Below are 18299 nucleotides of genomic sequence, written 5' to 3' on the forward strand. Positions count from 1 at the left end.
GGAGGAAACCCACGCAGACACAGAGAGAACACACCACACTCCTCACAGACAGTCACCCGGAGGAAACCCACGCAGACACAGAGAGAACACACCACACTCTTCACAGACAGTCACCCAGAGTGGGACTTGAACCCACAACCTGCAGGCCCCTGGAGCTGTGACAGAGACACCACCTGCTGCATCCAGCACCACTTTAGACACTTCTTGTTTGTTGTCCCTGTACTCCTCCTTTTAAAGCTTTCTCTGTTTATTTATAATCTGCTAAAACTTAAAGCGTCTCCTCCTGTGTGTCACTGCACACCTTGGTTTTCCGATGGTAGCGTTCCAGTTTCTCCTGTATTCCACATCACAGTAATGCCATTGTTTCTTCTGACGATCTGTGATAACTGCTGTCTGCTGTGGTCCTTGTGCAGTTCGTTCTGAATGACGTTTATAACAAACTAATTTATGGGGTGACGCTAGGACCCCTCCCTCTGGCCGCTGGCGCCGCAGGTTCGTTGGTTCCAGATTGGCAGGATTAAGGAGCCAGAACGACAGCAGTTTTTCTGGCTGTGAACCTGTGATTTTGTGGTGGCACATTCTGGCACTGTTCAAGTTTTTGGTAACAGCACCGGCGCCATGCCAGTGAAAGAGAGGCCAGTGTGTGTGTGATCAGGGGTGGAACTGGTGATGACATAAAAATGGGGAGAAAATTCAGCAAATATTTAATGAATAAGGAATTAAGAAACAATATTTATCTCAAAAATAGTAACTTTAACTTTAATGAAAGTCAGTGTAAGTAGATGTTATTGTGAGTAATTCTGGAGCGTTTCTATTGGTCGTTCATCATGAGATTTACACACAGTGAAGGACAGCTGCTGTGTTCAAATGATGTAGTCACTGCACACACACACACACACACACACAGATACAAGGTTTAATTGGACAAGAATGATAAAAATATATATATAATAATTCATTTAAATTATGTTTATATTCAATATTCAAATATATGATATTTATTATTTAAATAATATTTAAATACAACGCTTCCATTGTAACTGGGACATTTTGTAGCTGTTAATAATAAACCCTTTTCTTCATCCAGAGAGGCTTTACGCCAATGACCTAGGAGCATTAATGACAATGATATGAGTTTAAAATTTTGATAAATACAATTAATAAAATAGAAAATGTGTCTTGTACAAAAGAGTGATGTTTTAGATTGTTTTATTAAAGTAAGGAAGGTCTTTTAATTTGTAGAAATGCCAATGACCTAAAAGCATCATCTGCAGCCGCTGTCTTCCCGTCCCAGAAAGCAGACAGCGCAGCAGCCCCTAGAGCCACGAAACATATTTTCAATACACTGATCAGCCAGAACATTAAAAACACACCCTTGTTTCTACACTCACTGTCCATTTCAGAGCTGAGAACAACCCACCACCCAAACCATAGCTGCTCTGTAAGGGTCCTGTGGGGGTTCTACTCACTGAAGAACAGGGTTAAAGGAGGCTAAACTCAGCAGCGCAACAGATAGACCATGGTCTGTAAGTGTAGAACTACAGCGTGACCAGTGTGGTCAGTGGAGCTGAAGAGTGGACAGTGAGTGGAGAAAGAAGGAGGAGGCTTTAATGCTTTGCCTTTTCTTTAGGTCTGTTATTTATTTTTAAGATGTGACTGGCTCCCTCACTCACTCACACACATTTAACAGTGTTTAAACGGGCCACTATTCAGTGTTTACCTCAGTAATCAGTCGATACTCAATGTTAGAACATTTCTGTGAGGAATTGTGGAACATCAGTGTGGTGGAGGAATCGTTCAGACAAGAACTTCACTGAACTTAAGCTCATGTGCAGCTGCTTCACAGTGGTCCCTGTCATTAAAGGGTTTCCAATGGGAGTATACAATGACGAATAAACCTTAAAGTGACGATAAGAGGATTTATTTAAATGCTGTGTAAAGAGGACTCAGAGGCTCCTGACCTCAGATCAACTCACATCCTTCCTCATGTCTTCCAGGACTCTGTGATTGAGGTGGATGAGAACGGCACTCTGGACCTCAGCATGAAGAAGAAGAAGGAGAAGACCACAAGCTCTCCGGGCATGCCCGCTTTGGGGGAAGCGGTCTTCACCCCTCCCGAGACGTCGCTGGCCAAATCAGGGGCCCTGCAGATTTCTCCATCCTTCTACAGGGCGGTTTATGAGCAAGACGCCTGGGACACGCCGCTCAACTTCAGCAAAGCACCTCTCCAGCAGGACAAGGAGGTAGGAAGCTAATGGTAATCCACTCCTGAAATGAATATATGGAGTTTAAAGGGTTTGGAGTCCACTTATGTCCCTCGTGCTGACCACTCTCTCTTTTAGCCCTTGTCCCACAAAGAACCGTTCCGTTCAGGATTCTTAGAAGCTTCCTGCAAAACCAGCCCCCACCTGAACCAAGGATACATCATCAGCAGGGGGCGCTGTGGGGGCTGGGTCCTTTCATTGCTGTGTCTGAATTCAGCCCCAGAGACAGAAATAAATGAATAGAGCCAGGACAGAGTCATGGTTTATCCACTGTTTAAAGCGCGGTTAGATCAAAGTGAGATATGCTACACACGTGGAAATGATGCTGAGGTCTGAGCTTCTGAACGGTGAGAACAGCGGAGAATAGTAGCCAAAACGTGACCGGGCCTTTAGCCACGCTGACCACAGCCCCAGAAACACACAGACGTATTCCTGTTTTATCTCACGTGGTTTTATTTTCACATCAGAAATTGTATAACAGTTGATTTTCAGTTTAGCATTTTTCCCGTTTCAGGACGAAAAGCTCCAGAGGCTCATCTGACTCTCTGATCTTTACCCAGAACACAGTCAAAGACAATATAACACCCTCTAACGCCCTGTCCAGCTCCGATGCACCATAACCCTTTATTTGAGCCTCTGTGCTCTTTCTGGAGCATCATTATCTTGATACATCTCCACGGTTTCTGCTGAAGAACCCACTATTACTTTGGTTCCAGCTGGGAATGAACGTTTCTCGTTCTGGAGCCTGTATGTGTTGGTGGAAATGCAGTGACCGTTCCAAATCTGGTGCCCGAACGGAACGCGATCCGGTTCCATGTTGGTGGAAAAGGGCTAAAAGTATTTAGTGTTGAATGTGCTTTAACAGCGGCGGCGAGAGAATGATGCTGAGTTTTTAAATTATTTTCTGCAGTTTTCTTTTATTAGATTTTTAGTGGGTGGAGCCAAATAGTGTATGTGATGTCAGGTCTGCCACAGAACCAATCAGAGTGAGCGACTACACCTGTCCTAGCTCTCACGTCCCTGTCACTCTTTACAGTGAACCAACAGCACTGTCCTCACGCTCACATCTCTGTCTTTCTCTGAAAGTTAGTATTTATTCTCGTTGTTTTATTAGCAGTTGTATCTTCATAAGCAAACCCTGTGTCCAGCTACAAAGCCCTGCAGCATTTGTTTTGGAAAAGCTGACATTTCTGACCCTCCCTGGCACTGACAAACAAAGACAGACACTTAACACCGCGGTCAGTCACCTGTCTGATTCCTCTCCTGACATCTGGTGCTCAGAGATATTTCATTTACAACAAATGAAATAACAATGAAGTCAAGCCCAAGGCCTCGGGCCACTCATAAACGCGGCAGGGGATTCGGCCCGAGTTCAGCTGGACGTATGGTTCACTAACAAGAGTTCAGTAGCTTACCAGACGCCATTAGCGAAATATAGCTGACATTTCCCGACCTTCTGACCGTGTCCGTGGTGTTGGGACTCTTGTAGATGGAGCAGGAGAGGATGTCACTCGAGGATAAAGTGTTCTCCGGGGACATGAGCCTCAGCGCCACCAAGAATAAGATGCTCATAAGAGACAGCAAGAAAGAGCTGATGAGGTATGGACACACACCCACCACACAAGCGTGAGTAAAGCCTTCTGCTGTAGATTCTTAAGAAGATATCGGTCCTATCAGCAGAGTCCGAATCTTCATTCTTTATGGAACTGCTTTATATCGTCGCTATCAAAAAGACGCATGTATCTCTGTTTTTGTGAATTACTACTGGCCTTTTATCCACAGCATTGTAACAATGCAGGTGTCCATCATACTGTGTGAAAATCTCATGATGAATGGATTCAAAAGAAACGCTTGTTTTACATTGATTTCCACTGAAAATTAAGGGGTTTTTTCCTTCTCCTGTAAACTTTTGGAAATCAATGAGGAGAAGACAAAGGAGATGATCCCTAGCTCAGAGGGCATCGCTATTACCAGCCTTTAGTGGAGATTAAGGGGAAGAGTATTGAACAGGGGGAATTTATTATAAGTCATTAAGGTCCCGTTAGAGAACATTTCCCAAGGTCCGGAGTGTAATGTATAACCTGTGTATGATCAGTGCTGTATCCTGGACATTACAATAACCTCATAGTTATAGCATCATTTTATATCGTTAACAACTGAATGTTACTTTCAATCATATTTCAACAGGATTTATTAATGATTAGAGATAATAAACGCTCTAAATACAATGTCCTTTTCTCGTTTCAAGTAAAATTTACAAATAAAACAATGATTTTGAAAAATAAACGCATTTTTAAATAAAGTCCCTAATGACTTATAGTTGCAGTTGATTTTACTGCTGTTCCAGAACCAGCGATCTGATTGGCTCTTATTGCTGGAGGGCGGGGCTTTATCTGTAAACAGAATCCGGGTGAGAATTTAAACCCGTAATCGTCCCCTTCTCATTAAAGTCTCTGGTTGTAACTCACACCACACCGTCGTCCCGAAAGTGTCCCAAAAGAGCTTTGATCTCGTCCCTCGGGCTGTTTTTACTGACCCCAGGACAGCGGCGTCTGGACCCTGCCCTGTGTGTGTCACTCAGTGGAGTCACAGCGCTCATCATAATGCACAGATCTGATTGGCTGAGGAGCCTCACGTGTGATGTGCAGAAACACATGTGATTGGTCTGTGAGTTTCCTGGAGCGCTAAACCTGCACCGTCAGCCTTCTGATCCTTACACTGACCATTTCTCCAGCGTCATGCTGTTAACACAGAGTCCTTCGGTTTCCTCCCACGCTCCAAAAACACACGTTGGTAGGTGGATTGGAGACTCAAAAGTGTCCGTAGGTGTGAGTGAATGTGTGAGTGTGTGTCGCCCTGTGAAGGCTGTGTGTGTTCCTGCCTTGTGCCCAGTGATTCCAGGTAGGCTCCGGACCCTGAACTGGATAAGGGTTACAGACAACGAATGAATGAATGCATTGTTATGCTCTGACTGCTCCACTGTACAGAAATATCAGCGTGTTCCATTTATTATTAGTATAATTTCATGTCCGTTCTGCTCAACAGCTGTCCAACACCTGGCTGTGACGGGAGTGGCCATGTGACGGGGAACTACGCATCACACAGAAGGTGAGAGCAGCGTCCGAGGGTCAGTGTGTTTTTATCCAAGCTTCTCTTCAGTCTTTAACTGACACTGACCTTTAACTGACCGCCTGTGTATGAGCTCAGAGAAGCTCCGCCCCTCACAAGCACAGCTCAGGGTGATAGACAATATACATTTAAATATATATATATCATAGTTTTACAAGCGGTGTTGAGTCTGAGGTGTGTGTCCGCCTGATAGAGAGTGTTCTGGTGGTTAATATCTGTCTGCTGTGGACATCTGACATCACTGAGTAAAATGGTCATTAGATGTTCTTTATAACAGAGCATTACTTAGGAAAGCCACAGCAATAATCACTGACCCACCACATCCTTATTATTTCTGTTTATTGAATAATGTTCAGGATGGCGGGTGGCGATAGGGCGAGCAAAGAAAAAGCCTCCCAAGAAGAGCTGGTGGAAGCTGCGGGACACGGCGATGCCTGCACTTCTTTGCTCGCCCTCTTGACGCCCGCCATCTTGAAATGGATTAAGCTCACCAGGGCTGGGGCACAGTCTGAGTTTACTCAGGTGGTAGAGCATCGGCCCGCGATACAGAACATCACCTGGTAGGTTTCACATTGGTAGGTGTCTGACAGGGTTGTGCATTTGGGAGTTTCTGAGTTTCAGATCTGTGGTAGTGCCAGAAAACACTGGTTCCCTGTGACAACCTGAACCTGGCCCAGAAATCTAAAACCAAAGCCCTGTATCCGAGTTACTCCCTGTAGAAATGAAGACGTGGAAGATGTAGAGGATGTGGAGGACTTTCTTTCACTTATAAACTCATCTAAACATGGATTTTGACTGTGGCTGCATCGGCCCCGCCTCCGGCACAGATTCAGTACCATACGGATGCCGTGAGTGGGAGAGCACAGTGGACGAGGCCTGAATCCCTAAAAATGGACGCACACAACGTGTGCGTTCTTGTTGTGCTGTACGTAAGCTGCTGAATGGAGGCCGGAGTGTAATGTTGTGGTCTCACTGCATGTTTTACTGCTGCACAGATGCAGGGCGTTTAACAGCGACGCTGGCGAATCCATTCATACTGTTTTCTTAATGTATTTGCAGTGTATCAGGATGTCCACTAGCCGACAAGACCCTCAAATCACTGATGGCTGCCAACGCACAGGAACTGAAGTAAGCACGCTTTACTACTATAACACAGCGCTGTGGGGTTTGTCCTTCTGAAATCTCCTAGGTTCTGTTTCTGTAGTTGTTTTGGAATCAGTTTTGGCTTAAAACCACGTTTGTGCTTCAGACCTGGTCCAAACCAAACCTTCACAGATCCCCAGAACAGAACAGCGTCCAGTTTCTCAACATCACTCACTCAAATACCGTCGCTGTCCAGAGAAATGCATGTGTCTCAGTGTTTGTGGGTGTTGGGTTTACTTTATCATCTCAACACAGAAGCTGTCCTCCACACTGTGTGAACACCTCATGATGAAAGACCAATGGAAAGCTTCAGAATTACTCTGAGTTAAATCTACTTACTACAATTTCCCTACAATTTTCTCTTCTTCTGTAAAGTTACTTTTCTGGAGAGATATGTTTTCCTTTGGACAGCGAGGATCATGTGTAAAATCGTAATTAAAATCATTTACAAAAGTAAAAAGCACAAGTAAAAGGGTAAACTCTCTTTCTGCACTGAAAACCATGATTTAAAATGAAATAGTACAGAATGTAGAGAGAGTACAGAGATCCAGTCTTCAGCTCCCGATAACTCTCAGTTACAAACAAACGGGGCGCTGTCACTGTGGGTCTCTGACTTAGGACTGTGCCCCTCTGAGTGGCCCTTTTACGTCTGCGCCCAGTCTCCAAACCAGACCTACGCTTCTTCCTGTGCCACGGTCTCCGGTCTTAAATCTGTGAATGCGCCCCTCACTCTGAGCCCCAGAACACACACTGCTCTGAGCCTGTCTCAGTGATTTCTGATGAATGTGTTAAGAGAAGACGTCCACAATTACTTTGAATATTATTAACCTATGGTCATCTGCAGCTGGATGAAAACATGTTTCAGTTTCAGTTTTTAGGTTCAGGGCACAGTTCTGTGTTTCACAATAATTTACGGCGCTGTTCTAACAGTAAAGAGCAGTAAAATAAAGACTGCGTGCTGTTCTCTTCTAGCCTCTGAATGAACCCAAGAGGAGACACTGAACTCATTTTCACTCACGGCACTCCAGGACCAGGCCAGAGAACCAGGTCCACAGCTGGAAATTTTCCAGAGTTGACCTTTTCCACGAGCTTTAGGCATGGGGCAGTGCCTGTGAGGAACGGCATTATACTCCGGAATATTCCTGGCTCTGTTCACACAGAGGCTCTCACACGGACATTACCTGGACTTTGACCTAGGGGGATGGCAGGATAACGTCCGGTACAGATGTTACAGATGTTTGTGTTTTACACCTCTGGGTAAAGTCTGGAATATTTCTGGGGTTCCACGCACGTGTGAAAGGGGCTTTAGAAGCCCAAGGGCAGTGACGAGGTCAATCTGGGGGCAACTTCAATGCTGTCAAAGGCACAGTACAGTTCACACTACAGATGGGATGTGACCTGAGGGCCTCAGACCCCCTCCAGAGCTGGTTTGAGTGATCGGATTACAGTGCCTCTCAAGACAAATTACCCCCCCCCCCCCCCATTTACATTTGGACTGGTTCATGAAGCCGGGTGTGGACAGCGCCCCCTTCTGTTTGAAGCTTCAAACAATGAGATCTGACTCTGCGTCACTTTTACTGACCTTGTGATGATAAAGCACCTCGTCTTTGTGCTGTTTTACTCATCTTCTCCTCTCCTGCCCTCGTCTCTTGAGCAGGTGCCCTACTCCTGGATGCGACGGCTCAGGACACGTGACAGGAAACTACGCTTCTCATCGAAGGTGGGTCTGACCACACGCTTCTCTCTATAAAAGTAACACCACCTCCTTTTTTTTTTAACTCAGTGCCCACTCTCTCAGCACCACTGACCACTCCGGTCACTCTGTAGTTCTACTGTACAGACTGTAGTCCCTTTGTTGCTCTGCATACTTTGTTAGTCCCCCTCTCCCCCTGTTCCTCAGCGCTCAGGACCCCCACAGAGCAGGTGTGATGTGGTGGTGGATCATTCTCAGCGCTGCAGTGACACTGACGTGGTGGTGGTGTGTTAGTGTGTGTTGTGCTGGTGTAGAGTGGATCAGACACAGCAGTGCTGCTGGAGTTTTTAAACCCTGTGTCCACTCTCTGTCCACTCTGTGAGACACTCCTCCCTCGTTGGTCCACCTTGTAGATGTAGAGTCAGAGACAGGAGCCCAACACACACTAACACACCACCACCACGTCAGTGTCACTGCAGCGCTGAGAATGATCCACCACCACATCACACCTGCTCTGTGGGGGTCCTGAGCGCTGAGGAACAGGGGGAGAGGGGGACTAACAAAGTATGCAGAGCAGTGTTTACTCGGCTGCTGAGAGTTATTATATTAGTAATTGACATTTGAACACGTGAAGGGACGGAGATGATGAAATACAGCGTGACATTTTGGGACTGGCAGGGTCATGACCTCTGTCTGACGTGAGGCTGTCCAGCCTGGGACGCCTCGCCGGGAGAAGACAGCGGTATCTTCTCAGTGCACGTGTCTCGGCGGCTGAACCCGTCCAAACACTGACACATTGTTTTCCTCTTCAGTTTGTCAGGATGCCCTCGCGCCAGGAAAGGAAGCCTGAAGCTCACACCCAGCAAAGAGGAGAAGGAGGAGCCGGACATCAAGTAAGCTTCAGATCCATGCGTCACGTTTAACACGGCCTCGTACGGCAGCCATGAGACCAGGCAATCGTCATCACATAATACATTTACGTTTACAGCATTTAGGGTTCGCTTGTCCCCAGAGGGACAGACAGAAGTGCTTTATCATCACATCCTCACCAGCAGAAACAGAGTCCAGAGAAAACTGAAGTAAGGCGCCAACAGAGACTTGAGACAGTGCTGAGATCTAAAGAGAGAAATACACAATAAAGATCAGAGCAACATCACACTGCACTCAGTGCTGACCCTAGGAAAAAAGACACAGTTCGGACCATTTGGACAGTGTGAGACAGCCGGAGACAGTAAAGGACTCTGCAGTTTGGACAGTGAGAGAGAGTGTGAGACAGTGAGGGATTTTGCAGTTTGGACAGTGAGAGACAGTGTGAGACAGTGAGGGACAGTGAGGGACTCTGCCGTTTGTACAGTGGTGAGACAGCCGGAAACAGTGAAGGACTCTGCAGTTTGGACAGTGAGAGAGAGTGTGAGACAGTGAGGGATTTTGCGGTTTGGACAGTGTGAGACATTGAGGGACTCTGCAGTTTGGACAGTGTGAGACAGTGTGAGTCAGTGAAGGACTCTGCAGTTTGGACAGTGAGAGAGAGTGTGAGACAGTGAGGGATTTTGCAGTTTGGACAGTGTGAGACAGTGAGGGACTCTGCAGTTTGGACAGTGTGAGACAGTGAGGGACTCTGCAGTTTGGACAGTGAGAGACAGTGTGAGACAGTGAGAGACTCTGCAGTTTGGACAGTGTGAGACAACGAGGGACTCTGCAGTTTGGACAGTGTGAGACAGTAGAGGACTCTGCAGTTTGGACAGTTAGAGACAGTGTGAGACAGTGAGGGACTCTGCAGTTTGGACAGTGTGAGATAGCCAGAGACATTGAGGGACTCTGCAGTTTGGACAGTGTGAGACAGTGTGAGTCAGTGAAGGACTCTGCAATTTGGACAGTGTGAGACAGTGAGGGACTCTGCAGTTTGGACAGTGTGAGACAGTGAGGGACTCTGCAGTTTGGACAGTGTGAGACAGTGAGGGACTCTGCAGTTTGGACAGTGTGAGACAACGAGGGACTCTGCAGTTTGGACAGTGTGAGACAGTAGAGGACTCTGCAGTTTGGACAGTTAGAGACAGTGTGAGACAGTGAGGGACTCTGCAGTTTGGACAGTGTGAGACAGTGAGGGACTCTGCAGTTTGGACAGTGTGAGACAGTGAGGGACTCTGCAGTTTGGACAGTGTGAGACAGTGAGGGACTCTGCAGTTTGGACAGTGTGAGACAGTGAGGGACTCTGCAGTTTGGACAGTATGAGACAACGAGGGACTCTGCAGTTTGGACAGTGTGAGACAGTAGAGGACTCTGCAGTTTGGACAGTTAGAGACAGTGTGAGACAGTGTGAGTCAGTGAAGGACTCTGCAAATTGGACAGTGAGAGAGAGTGTGAGACAGTGAGGGATTTTGCAGTTTGGACAGTGTGAGACAGTGAGGGACTCTGCAGTTTGGACAGTGTGAGACAGTGAGGGACTCTGCAGTTTGGACAGTGAGAGACAGTGTGAGACAACGAGGGACTCTGCAGTTTGGACAGTGTGAGACAGTGAGGGACTCTGCAGTTTGGACAGTGTGAGACAGTGAGGGACTCTGCAGTTTGGACAGTGTGAGACAACGAGGGACTCTGCAGTTTGGACAGTGTGAGACAGTAGAGGACTCTGCAGTTTGGACAGTGAGAGACAGTGTGAGACGGTGAGGGACTCTGCAGTTTGGACAGTGTGAGACAGTGAGGGACTCTGCAGTTTGGACAGTGTGAGACAGTGAGGGACTCTGCAGTTTGGACAGTGTGAGACAGTGAGGGACTCTGCAGTTTGGACAGTGTGAGACAACGAGGGACTCTGCAGTTTGGACAGTGTGAGACAGTAGAGGACTCTGCAGTTTGGACAGTTAGAGACAGTGTGAGACAGTGTGAGTCAGTGAAGGACTCTGCAAATTGGACAGTGAGAGAGAGTGTGAGACAGTGAGGGATTTTGCAGTTTGGACAGTGTGAGACAGTGAGGGACTCTGCAGTTTGGACAGTGTGAGACGGTGAGTGACTCTGCAGTTTGGACAGTGAGAGACAGTGTGAGACAACGAGGGACTCTGCAGTTTGGACAGTGTGAGACAGTGAGGGACTCTGCAGTTTGGACAGTGTGAGACAGTAGAGGACTCTGCAGTTTGGACAGTTAGAGACAGTGTGAGACAGTGAGGGACTCTGCAGTTTGGACAGTGTGAGATAGCCAGAGACATTGAGGGACTCTGCAGTTTGGACAGTGTGAGACAGTGTGAGTCAGTGAAGGACTCTGCAATTTGGACAGTGAGGGACTCTGCAGTTTGGACAGTGAGACAGCTGGAGACAGTTGGAGACAGTCAGTCACTGGTTCTGAAGGCGAGACACTTGAGGACGTGCCGAATGCTCCAGTGAGATGAGCAGGGCGTGTTCTGGGAGACATGTACGCCCTTAAAATGATGGTTCTTCAGGGGGTTCTTTAGTAAAGAAAAAGGGTCTATATAGAACCCCAGCGTCAAACTTGTTCAAATACAAAAACCCTTTTTGCTGCCGTATGGAACCCTTCTCTAAAAGTGAGAGCCATCTACAGCACACTCTCCATCAAAGCTGAAGACCCCCTTCATGATGCGAAGAACTGTTCAATCGTAAAATAGGTTCAGAACCATTTTCTTTACTAAAGAACCCTTGGAGAACCATCGTTTTTAAGTGTGTAGGTGCTGTCTTATGGTCAGGCAGGAGAGGACACCCCAACTCAGACAGAGCCTTTCCCAGCATCAGATCGCAGAGGATGGGCCGGGGGAGTGGACCCACCTCCTCTGTCCCTGATCCAGACCTCCAGCATCTCCTCACGTTTACATCTGTGCCAGGATTTCATTTTTAATCACTACTGCAGAGGCAGGGACTCAGGAACCAGAGCAGCTCCCACCCTGAGTGAGGGATGGAGGAGGAGAGATGGGGAGTGAGTGAGTGAGGGAGGGAGGTAGTGAACGAGCCCAGTGCATCTATAACGTGTCCAGATTAATTGTAAATTGCTGGGCATGGCAGGGCTGTGTTGTCCAGGTGGCTGATGTATGTCCACTCCCTGCCGGCGGGCCGCGGAGCCGGAGCACCCACTGGTTAGAGCCGCGCCGTTACGCTCCAAACACCCTCCCGCCGCACGGCTCGCCGCAAAGCTATTTGTTCCATCCCCGATAGCCTTTCACCTGTCCCAGTGTGGGCTATCAGCGCAGGGGCCACTGACCCCCCAATCATCGGCTTTTTCCCCCTCCCCTGCGCAGGACACACAACAATTATCTGCAATTTATGTCATTCCATTACTGACCCCTGCGGCGGGGGCTGGGGGTGGTGGGTGGGGGGGGATAAATTGGCCGACTACTGGCCACTCCACTCTTCAACTCGCCTGGATTACGGTGTGCGCTTTTTCCCCAAAGCAACTGTATTAACCTCGTAATTATTCATCCCGGTGTTTCTGTTTGTTTATTTGTTTGACTCACATTATAGTTTCCATGTGTCGAATAACGTCAGCCTCATTCTCCTCTCCTTTTTTTCCTTTATTTCTCTCTCTCTTTTCCCTTCTCTCCTTTCTCTTTTACTTTCTCTCTCTTGCTCTTTTCCGTATCCATCTTTATTTGTTCTCTAACACTCTCTCTCTCTCTCCCTCTCTCTCCTCTTTTCACCTTTCGCTCTCTCTCACTTGCTCCTCATTTCTCATTCCTCCTTTACTTTCCCTGTCTTTCTCTTCTTTTTTCTCCCCATCTCCCTCTCTTTCAATTTCTCCACGTCTCTCACTGTCTCTCTCTCTCTTCTGTCTTTCTTTTTCTCATAACATTCTTTCTCCTCATTTCTCTAATTCCTCTTTTACGTTCCCGGTCTTGCTCTTCTTTTCTCTCCCCATCTCTCTCCCTCTGTTTCTCGTCCACTTTCTCTCTATGTTTCTTGCTCTACTTTTCTCTCCCCATCTCTCTCTCTTTTTCTCTCTAACACCTGGCCACACCTCCCTCTGCCACCTCTCTGTGTTCTGACTCTTCTCTCTCTCTCTCTCTCTCTCTCTCTCTCTCTCTCTCTCTGTCTCACTGTTCATTTCTCCCCCCCCTTTCTCTTTTACTTCCTCTCTCTTGCTCTTTTCCGTATCCATCTTTATTTGTTCTCTAAGACTCTCACTCGCTCCTCATTTCTCATTCCTCCTTTATTTTCCGTCTTTCTCTTCTTCTTTCTCCCCATCTCCCTCTCTTTCCATTTCTCCATGTCTCTCTATTTCTCTATAACACTTTCCCTTTCTTTCTCTGTCCCCCTTTCTCCCTCTCTCTCTCTCTTCTTTCTTCTCTCTCTCACTTTCTCCTCACCTCATTTCTCTAATTCCTCTTTTACGTTCCTGGTCTTGCTCTTCTTTTCTCTCCCCATCTCTCTCTCTTTTTCTCTCTAACACCCAGCCGCACCTCCCTCTGCCCCCTCTCTGTGTTCTGACTCTTTTCTCTCTCTCTCTCTGTTCATTTCTCCCCCTCCGTCTCTTTCACTTTCTATCTGTCTTGCTCAACTTTTCTCTCTCTCTTTCTCTCTCCCCCTCTTTTCTCTCTAACACACCCCCACCTCTCTCTCGTTTTTCATTTCTCTCCCTCTGTTTCTCTTTATCTCTCTTGCTCTACATTTCTCTCTCTCTCTGTGTTTTTTTTTTTTTTTTGGATACATTTTTAATCAGCATTTCACGGATTAATCTTCTTAATGGTTTTTGAAAAATCTTCCTGCTCAGCAAGTGGAGGGGTATTTATGGAAGCGTGTGACTTACCCAGCGACAAATGTCGAGCGGTGGTTTTTTAGGAGTTGTTTGGCGACTGTTAGTTCGACGCCGGCGCACTCTGGCAGCTGCTCCTCACGCCGCGGTGATGAAATAACAGTGCAAGCCGCTGTGGAGCGCCTCCTGTACTCGGCCTGCGCCGTAATCTGCTGTAATGGCAGCGGCGCGGTGAGGCGGTTCGGAGAGGAGAGGAACAAAGAGGATCTGTTTCTGCTTCACGAGAGCTTTTCGTTTAAGCAGGTCAAAGGTCGAGCTGCATCTGCACACACTCCTGTGGCTCGACCCAGAACTGTGCAGGCGACAAACAGCCACAGGGGGCAGTAGCCTGGTCCGGGTCACCCCACCCATCCTAGCACCATGACCTCCTTCTGTACGATCTCACACTCGGCCTCTGATATTACGCCTCGCACAGTCCACAGCGCCATGAACACACACCGCACGCAATAGCCACAACATCCACAACCACACCAACATCTGCAGCTCATATTTAGAGTGTGTTTCACTGTTTAACACTTTTCTGTTGGTGTGTGTTGTGCTGGTGTAGAGTGGATCAGACACAGCAGAGCTGCTGGAGTTTTTAAACCCTGTGTCCACTCTCTGTCCACTCTGTGAGACACTCCTCCCTCGTTGGTCCACCTTGCAGATGTAGAGTCAGAGACAGTAGCTCATCTGTCGCTGCACAGTGTGTGTCGCTCGTCCTCTAGTCCTTCATCAGTGACACAGGACGCTGTCGGCTGGATGTTTTTGGTCGGTGGACTGTTCTCGGTCCAGACACTGAGGGGTTTAAAAACTCCAGCAGCACTGCTGTGTCTGATCCACTCTACACCAGCACAACACACACTAACACACCACCACCACGTCAGTGTCACTGCAGCGCTGAGAATGATCCACCACCACATCACACCTGCTCTGTGGGGGTCCTGAGCGCTGAGGAACAGGGGGAAAGGGGGATAGTAAAGTATGCAGAGCAACAGGTGGACTACAGAGTGACCTGAGTGGACAGTGAGTGGACAGTGGAAAGGTGATGATGAAATATATGAAGAGTTTGTTTCTTGTCCTTTGTGTTAGGTGTCCTGTCCTTGGCTGTGACGGTCAGGGTCACGTCTCAGGGAAATATACGTCCCACCGGAGCGCCAGCAGTTGTCCCATCGCAGCCAAGCGCCAGAAAGAATGTGCCCTGAATGGAATGGGCTTTTCCTGGAAGACGTGCAAACAGGAGCTGCCCCACTGCCCCCTGCCCGGCTGCAACGGCCTGGGACACGCCAACAATGTCTTCGCCACACACAGGAGGTCAGAACATCACCGCTAACACTGTCCTGTTTCCTTTATCCTCGTTAAAGGTGCAGTCCATTGTTGTGTGTTTCATTGTGTTGATGAAAATTATTATTTATCCTTTTTTTTTATTTTCTATAAAGTGCAAATCAGTTCTGAAACCTGTTTATGTATTTGTCAAGGCACACAAATGAATCTTAAAGTGGACACACTATGTAGAAATCCCTAGTTCAGTGTATATTCACATTAGCTCACTGGATCAGGAGCCCACCAACCCACACACTGTGAAACAAGACCATCTAGTCAGTTCTCTGTGTGCTGCCTGAGTCAGAAAGCATGGGATAAAATGAGCCTCTGATTCTGACTCAGTGCAGAGAATGGCCCCGCCCCCTCGTCTGAGTGTGTCCAATCACAGCGCTGGACCCGTGTTTATGTGAGAGCTCAAAGACGAGGTTAAACTCAACGAAACAGACACAACGAGCGCAGAGAAATAAGAGCACTGAGTAAAAACGGAGAAGAAAGAGAACAGAGTGAAAACGGCTAAAAACCAGAGCTTCTGCTCCTCGCTCCTCACTGCTGTGCGCTCGGGGTCGGGGTGAACAGCGAGCGGCTCATTATCATTTAAAGGAACAGGTGCTGAAAGCGGGCGTTCTGAACAGGGGCTGTTTACACAGGGGGAGAACACTGCTGTGGGGCTCGTGGGGTTTGGACCAAAGCAGGTCACAGACGTTTCATTAAGAAACAGAACTGTGTTCCACTGTGGAGACGAGAGAGAATATGGACTCTTTAATCCGTCTGAAGAGGAATGCCCTGTGCCCTGATTACCACAGATGCACTGTACCTTGTTTCCTCAAAGTGCTCGCACTCAATGTTAAAACTCTAAATTAGTTTGTTATTAATGAACAAAGAGAGCTGGTCCTGTTCTTAAACCTAATCCTCAGTCTAAAGAAGCGTGTTTCAGTTGTTGTCCCAGTGTTTAACACTGTTGTTTGTCCTCAGTTTGTCCGGGTGTCCACTCAACGCTCAGAGCATCAAGAGGAAGCTCTCGGGAGAGGAGATGACCATCAAAGTGAAGACCAGCAGCGGTGTGTGGACATTCCTTCATTTCATTAAACAAACACTTTCAGAACAAGGGTCAAGATCTTTAAATGTGCCCTACACCATAGCACTGCATTAAACGCATTAAACTCTGACAACTGAACACTAACTACTGAACACTACTACTGAGTAGCTCAGTAGTTAGTGTTCGGTAGTTCAGTAGTTAGTGTTATGTAGGTCAGTAGTATTCAGTAGTTAGTGTTCGGTAGTTCAGTAGTATTCAGTAGTTAGTGTTCAGTAGTTAGTGTTCTGTAGGTCAGTAGTATTCAGTAGTTAGTGTTCGGTAGTTCAGTAGTATTCAGTAGTTAGTGTTCTGTAGGTCAGTAGTATTTAGTAGTTAGTGTTCAGTAGTTAGTGTCCAGTAGTTCAGTAGTTAGTGTTCGGTAGTTCAGTAGTATTCAGTAGTTAGTGTTCAGTAACTCAGTAGTTAATGTTTAGTAGTTCAGTAGTTAGTGTTCAGTAGTTAGTCTTCAGTAGTTTTCAGTAGTTCAGTAATTACTGTTCCATAGTTCTGTAGTTAGTGTTCAGTAGCTAGTGTTCAGCAGCTCAGTAGTTAGTTTTTCAGTAGTTCAGTAGTTAGTCTTCAGTAGTTAGTGTTCAGTAGTTGAACACTATTGAACCCTACTACTGAACTTTAACTACTGAATTACTGAACACTAGCTACTGTGCTACTGAACACTAACTACTGAACTCTATTTACTGGACTTTAATTGCTAAACTACTGAACCCTAATTAGTAAATACTCATTGCTGAACCCTAAACACTAAATTCTAACTACTGAATCATTACTACTGAACTCTAATAAATGAACACTAGGGCTGAACAGTGTGGGGTAGAATCTCTAAAACAATGTTTCAGATCAATGCTGCGACTGTGATTTAAACTGTGATTATTTTCTATAAATGAAGGCCCAGGTCTGAGTTTATAACCAAGGCCAGGGCGATCTAGCTGTAAGTCTGAGCGCTGAGAGCAGAGGTCCAGAGGGTCTGTCAGTTGTGGTTGCGGTCATGTCCACAGCACAGTGTCTGGCTGCCTCTGATTTTAGTATAAACACTGCCTCTGATTTCAGCTGCACCGAGCAGTAATGACCACTCAAACTGACCGTCTCCAGCTGTGTTCTCCTCTTGTTGTTGATACTGTGAAGCTAATGCGTGTTTTCTCTGCTTGTGTTTGAGGCAGGCATCGAGGGCAGTGAGGACATGCAGCATTTGGATCATGAAATAAAGGAGCTGAACGAGTCCAATCTGAAAATAGAGGCCGACATGATGCAGCTGCAGACGCAGGTAAATAGTGTGTGAAGAGCCGACAGACGAACGCAAAGTTTCTCCAGGACATAGATTAATGTGGCTTAATATACATATACAAATATAGATTATAGATTATGACACTGATGAGCTGGTGACAGCGCCCCCTGTTGGTACATCAGGCATCCAGTGAACAGTCCGTTTTAGAAGTGGATATCTGTGGATGTGGATTAAGCTCAGAGTCCGAGCTCTCGTCACGTTCTGAGTGAAGTAATAACTTCATAATAATAACAACTGGCTCTTAAAAGTCCAGGTCACTGATGTCTTTAAACTAAACACAGTATAATTCCACGTTTCTCTGTCCCTGACCTTTTGTGCTCCTCCCTGGTCCAGATCTCTTCCATGGAGTGCAACCTGAAGACCATCGAGGAGGAGAACAAAATGATCGAGCAGCACAACGACAGCCTGCTGAAGGAGCTGGCACGGCTCAGTCAAGCACTTATCAACAGCCTTACTGACATCCAGCTGCCGCAGATGGTGAGACACCGCTCGTCCCTTCACCTTACAGTGTTATCAAGAACCTCCGCCTGGTTCCAGAGTGGGAAAGTGGGAGAACCCAGAGGGTTATGTCAGTGATTCCCTCACGTATTCTGCAGGGCCCCCCTCCGCTATGTCCCTATGTAAATGTAGAATGTTTTCAAGCCCTC

The 18299-nt window shown here is 47.0% G+C and overlaps 1 protein-coding gene across 2 annotated transcripts in view; it reads left to right on the top strand.

Annotated features, from left to right (window-relative positions):
- st18 (ST18 C2H2C-type zinc finger transcription factor) overlaps window positions 1-18299 on the top strand; it is a 77163-nt gene that overhangs the window by 55380 nt on the left and 3484 nt on the right. The window contains exons 12-21 of one of the 2 annotated variants that reach the window (XM_066682907.1): window positions 1998-2243; window positions 3754-3863; window positions 5310-5372; window positions 6453-6521; window positions 8194-8256; window positions 9042-9122; window positions 15047-15268; window positions 16250-16335; window positions 17528-17631; window positions 17986-18129. In XM_066682907.1, the coding sequence (XP_066539004.1) occupies window positions 1998-2243; window positions 3754-3863; window positions 5310-5372; window positions 6453-6521; window positions 8194-8256; window positions 9042-9122; window positions 15047-15268; window positions 16250-16335; window positions 17528-17631; window positions 17986-18129 (1188 nt within the window). Of the gene's footprint in view, window positions 1-1997; window positions 2244-3753; window positions 3864-5309; window positions 5373-6452; window positions 6522-8190; window positions 8257-9041; window positions 9123-15046; window positions 15269-16249; window positions 16336-17527; window positions 17632-17985; window positions 18130-18299 lie in introns of both variants that reach the window. The other variant, XM_066682906.1, reaches the window with a different exon arrangement.

This window comes from Hoplias malabaricus, chromosome 10 (assembly GCF_029633855.1).
Source record: "Hoplias malabaricus isolate fHopMal1 chromosome 10, fHopMal1.hap1, whole genome shotgun sequence".
NCBI classification, from domain to species: domain Eukaryota; kingdom Metazoa; phylum Chordata; class Actinopteri; order Characiformes; family Erythrinidae; genus Hoplias; species Hoplias malabaricus.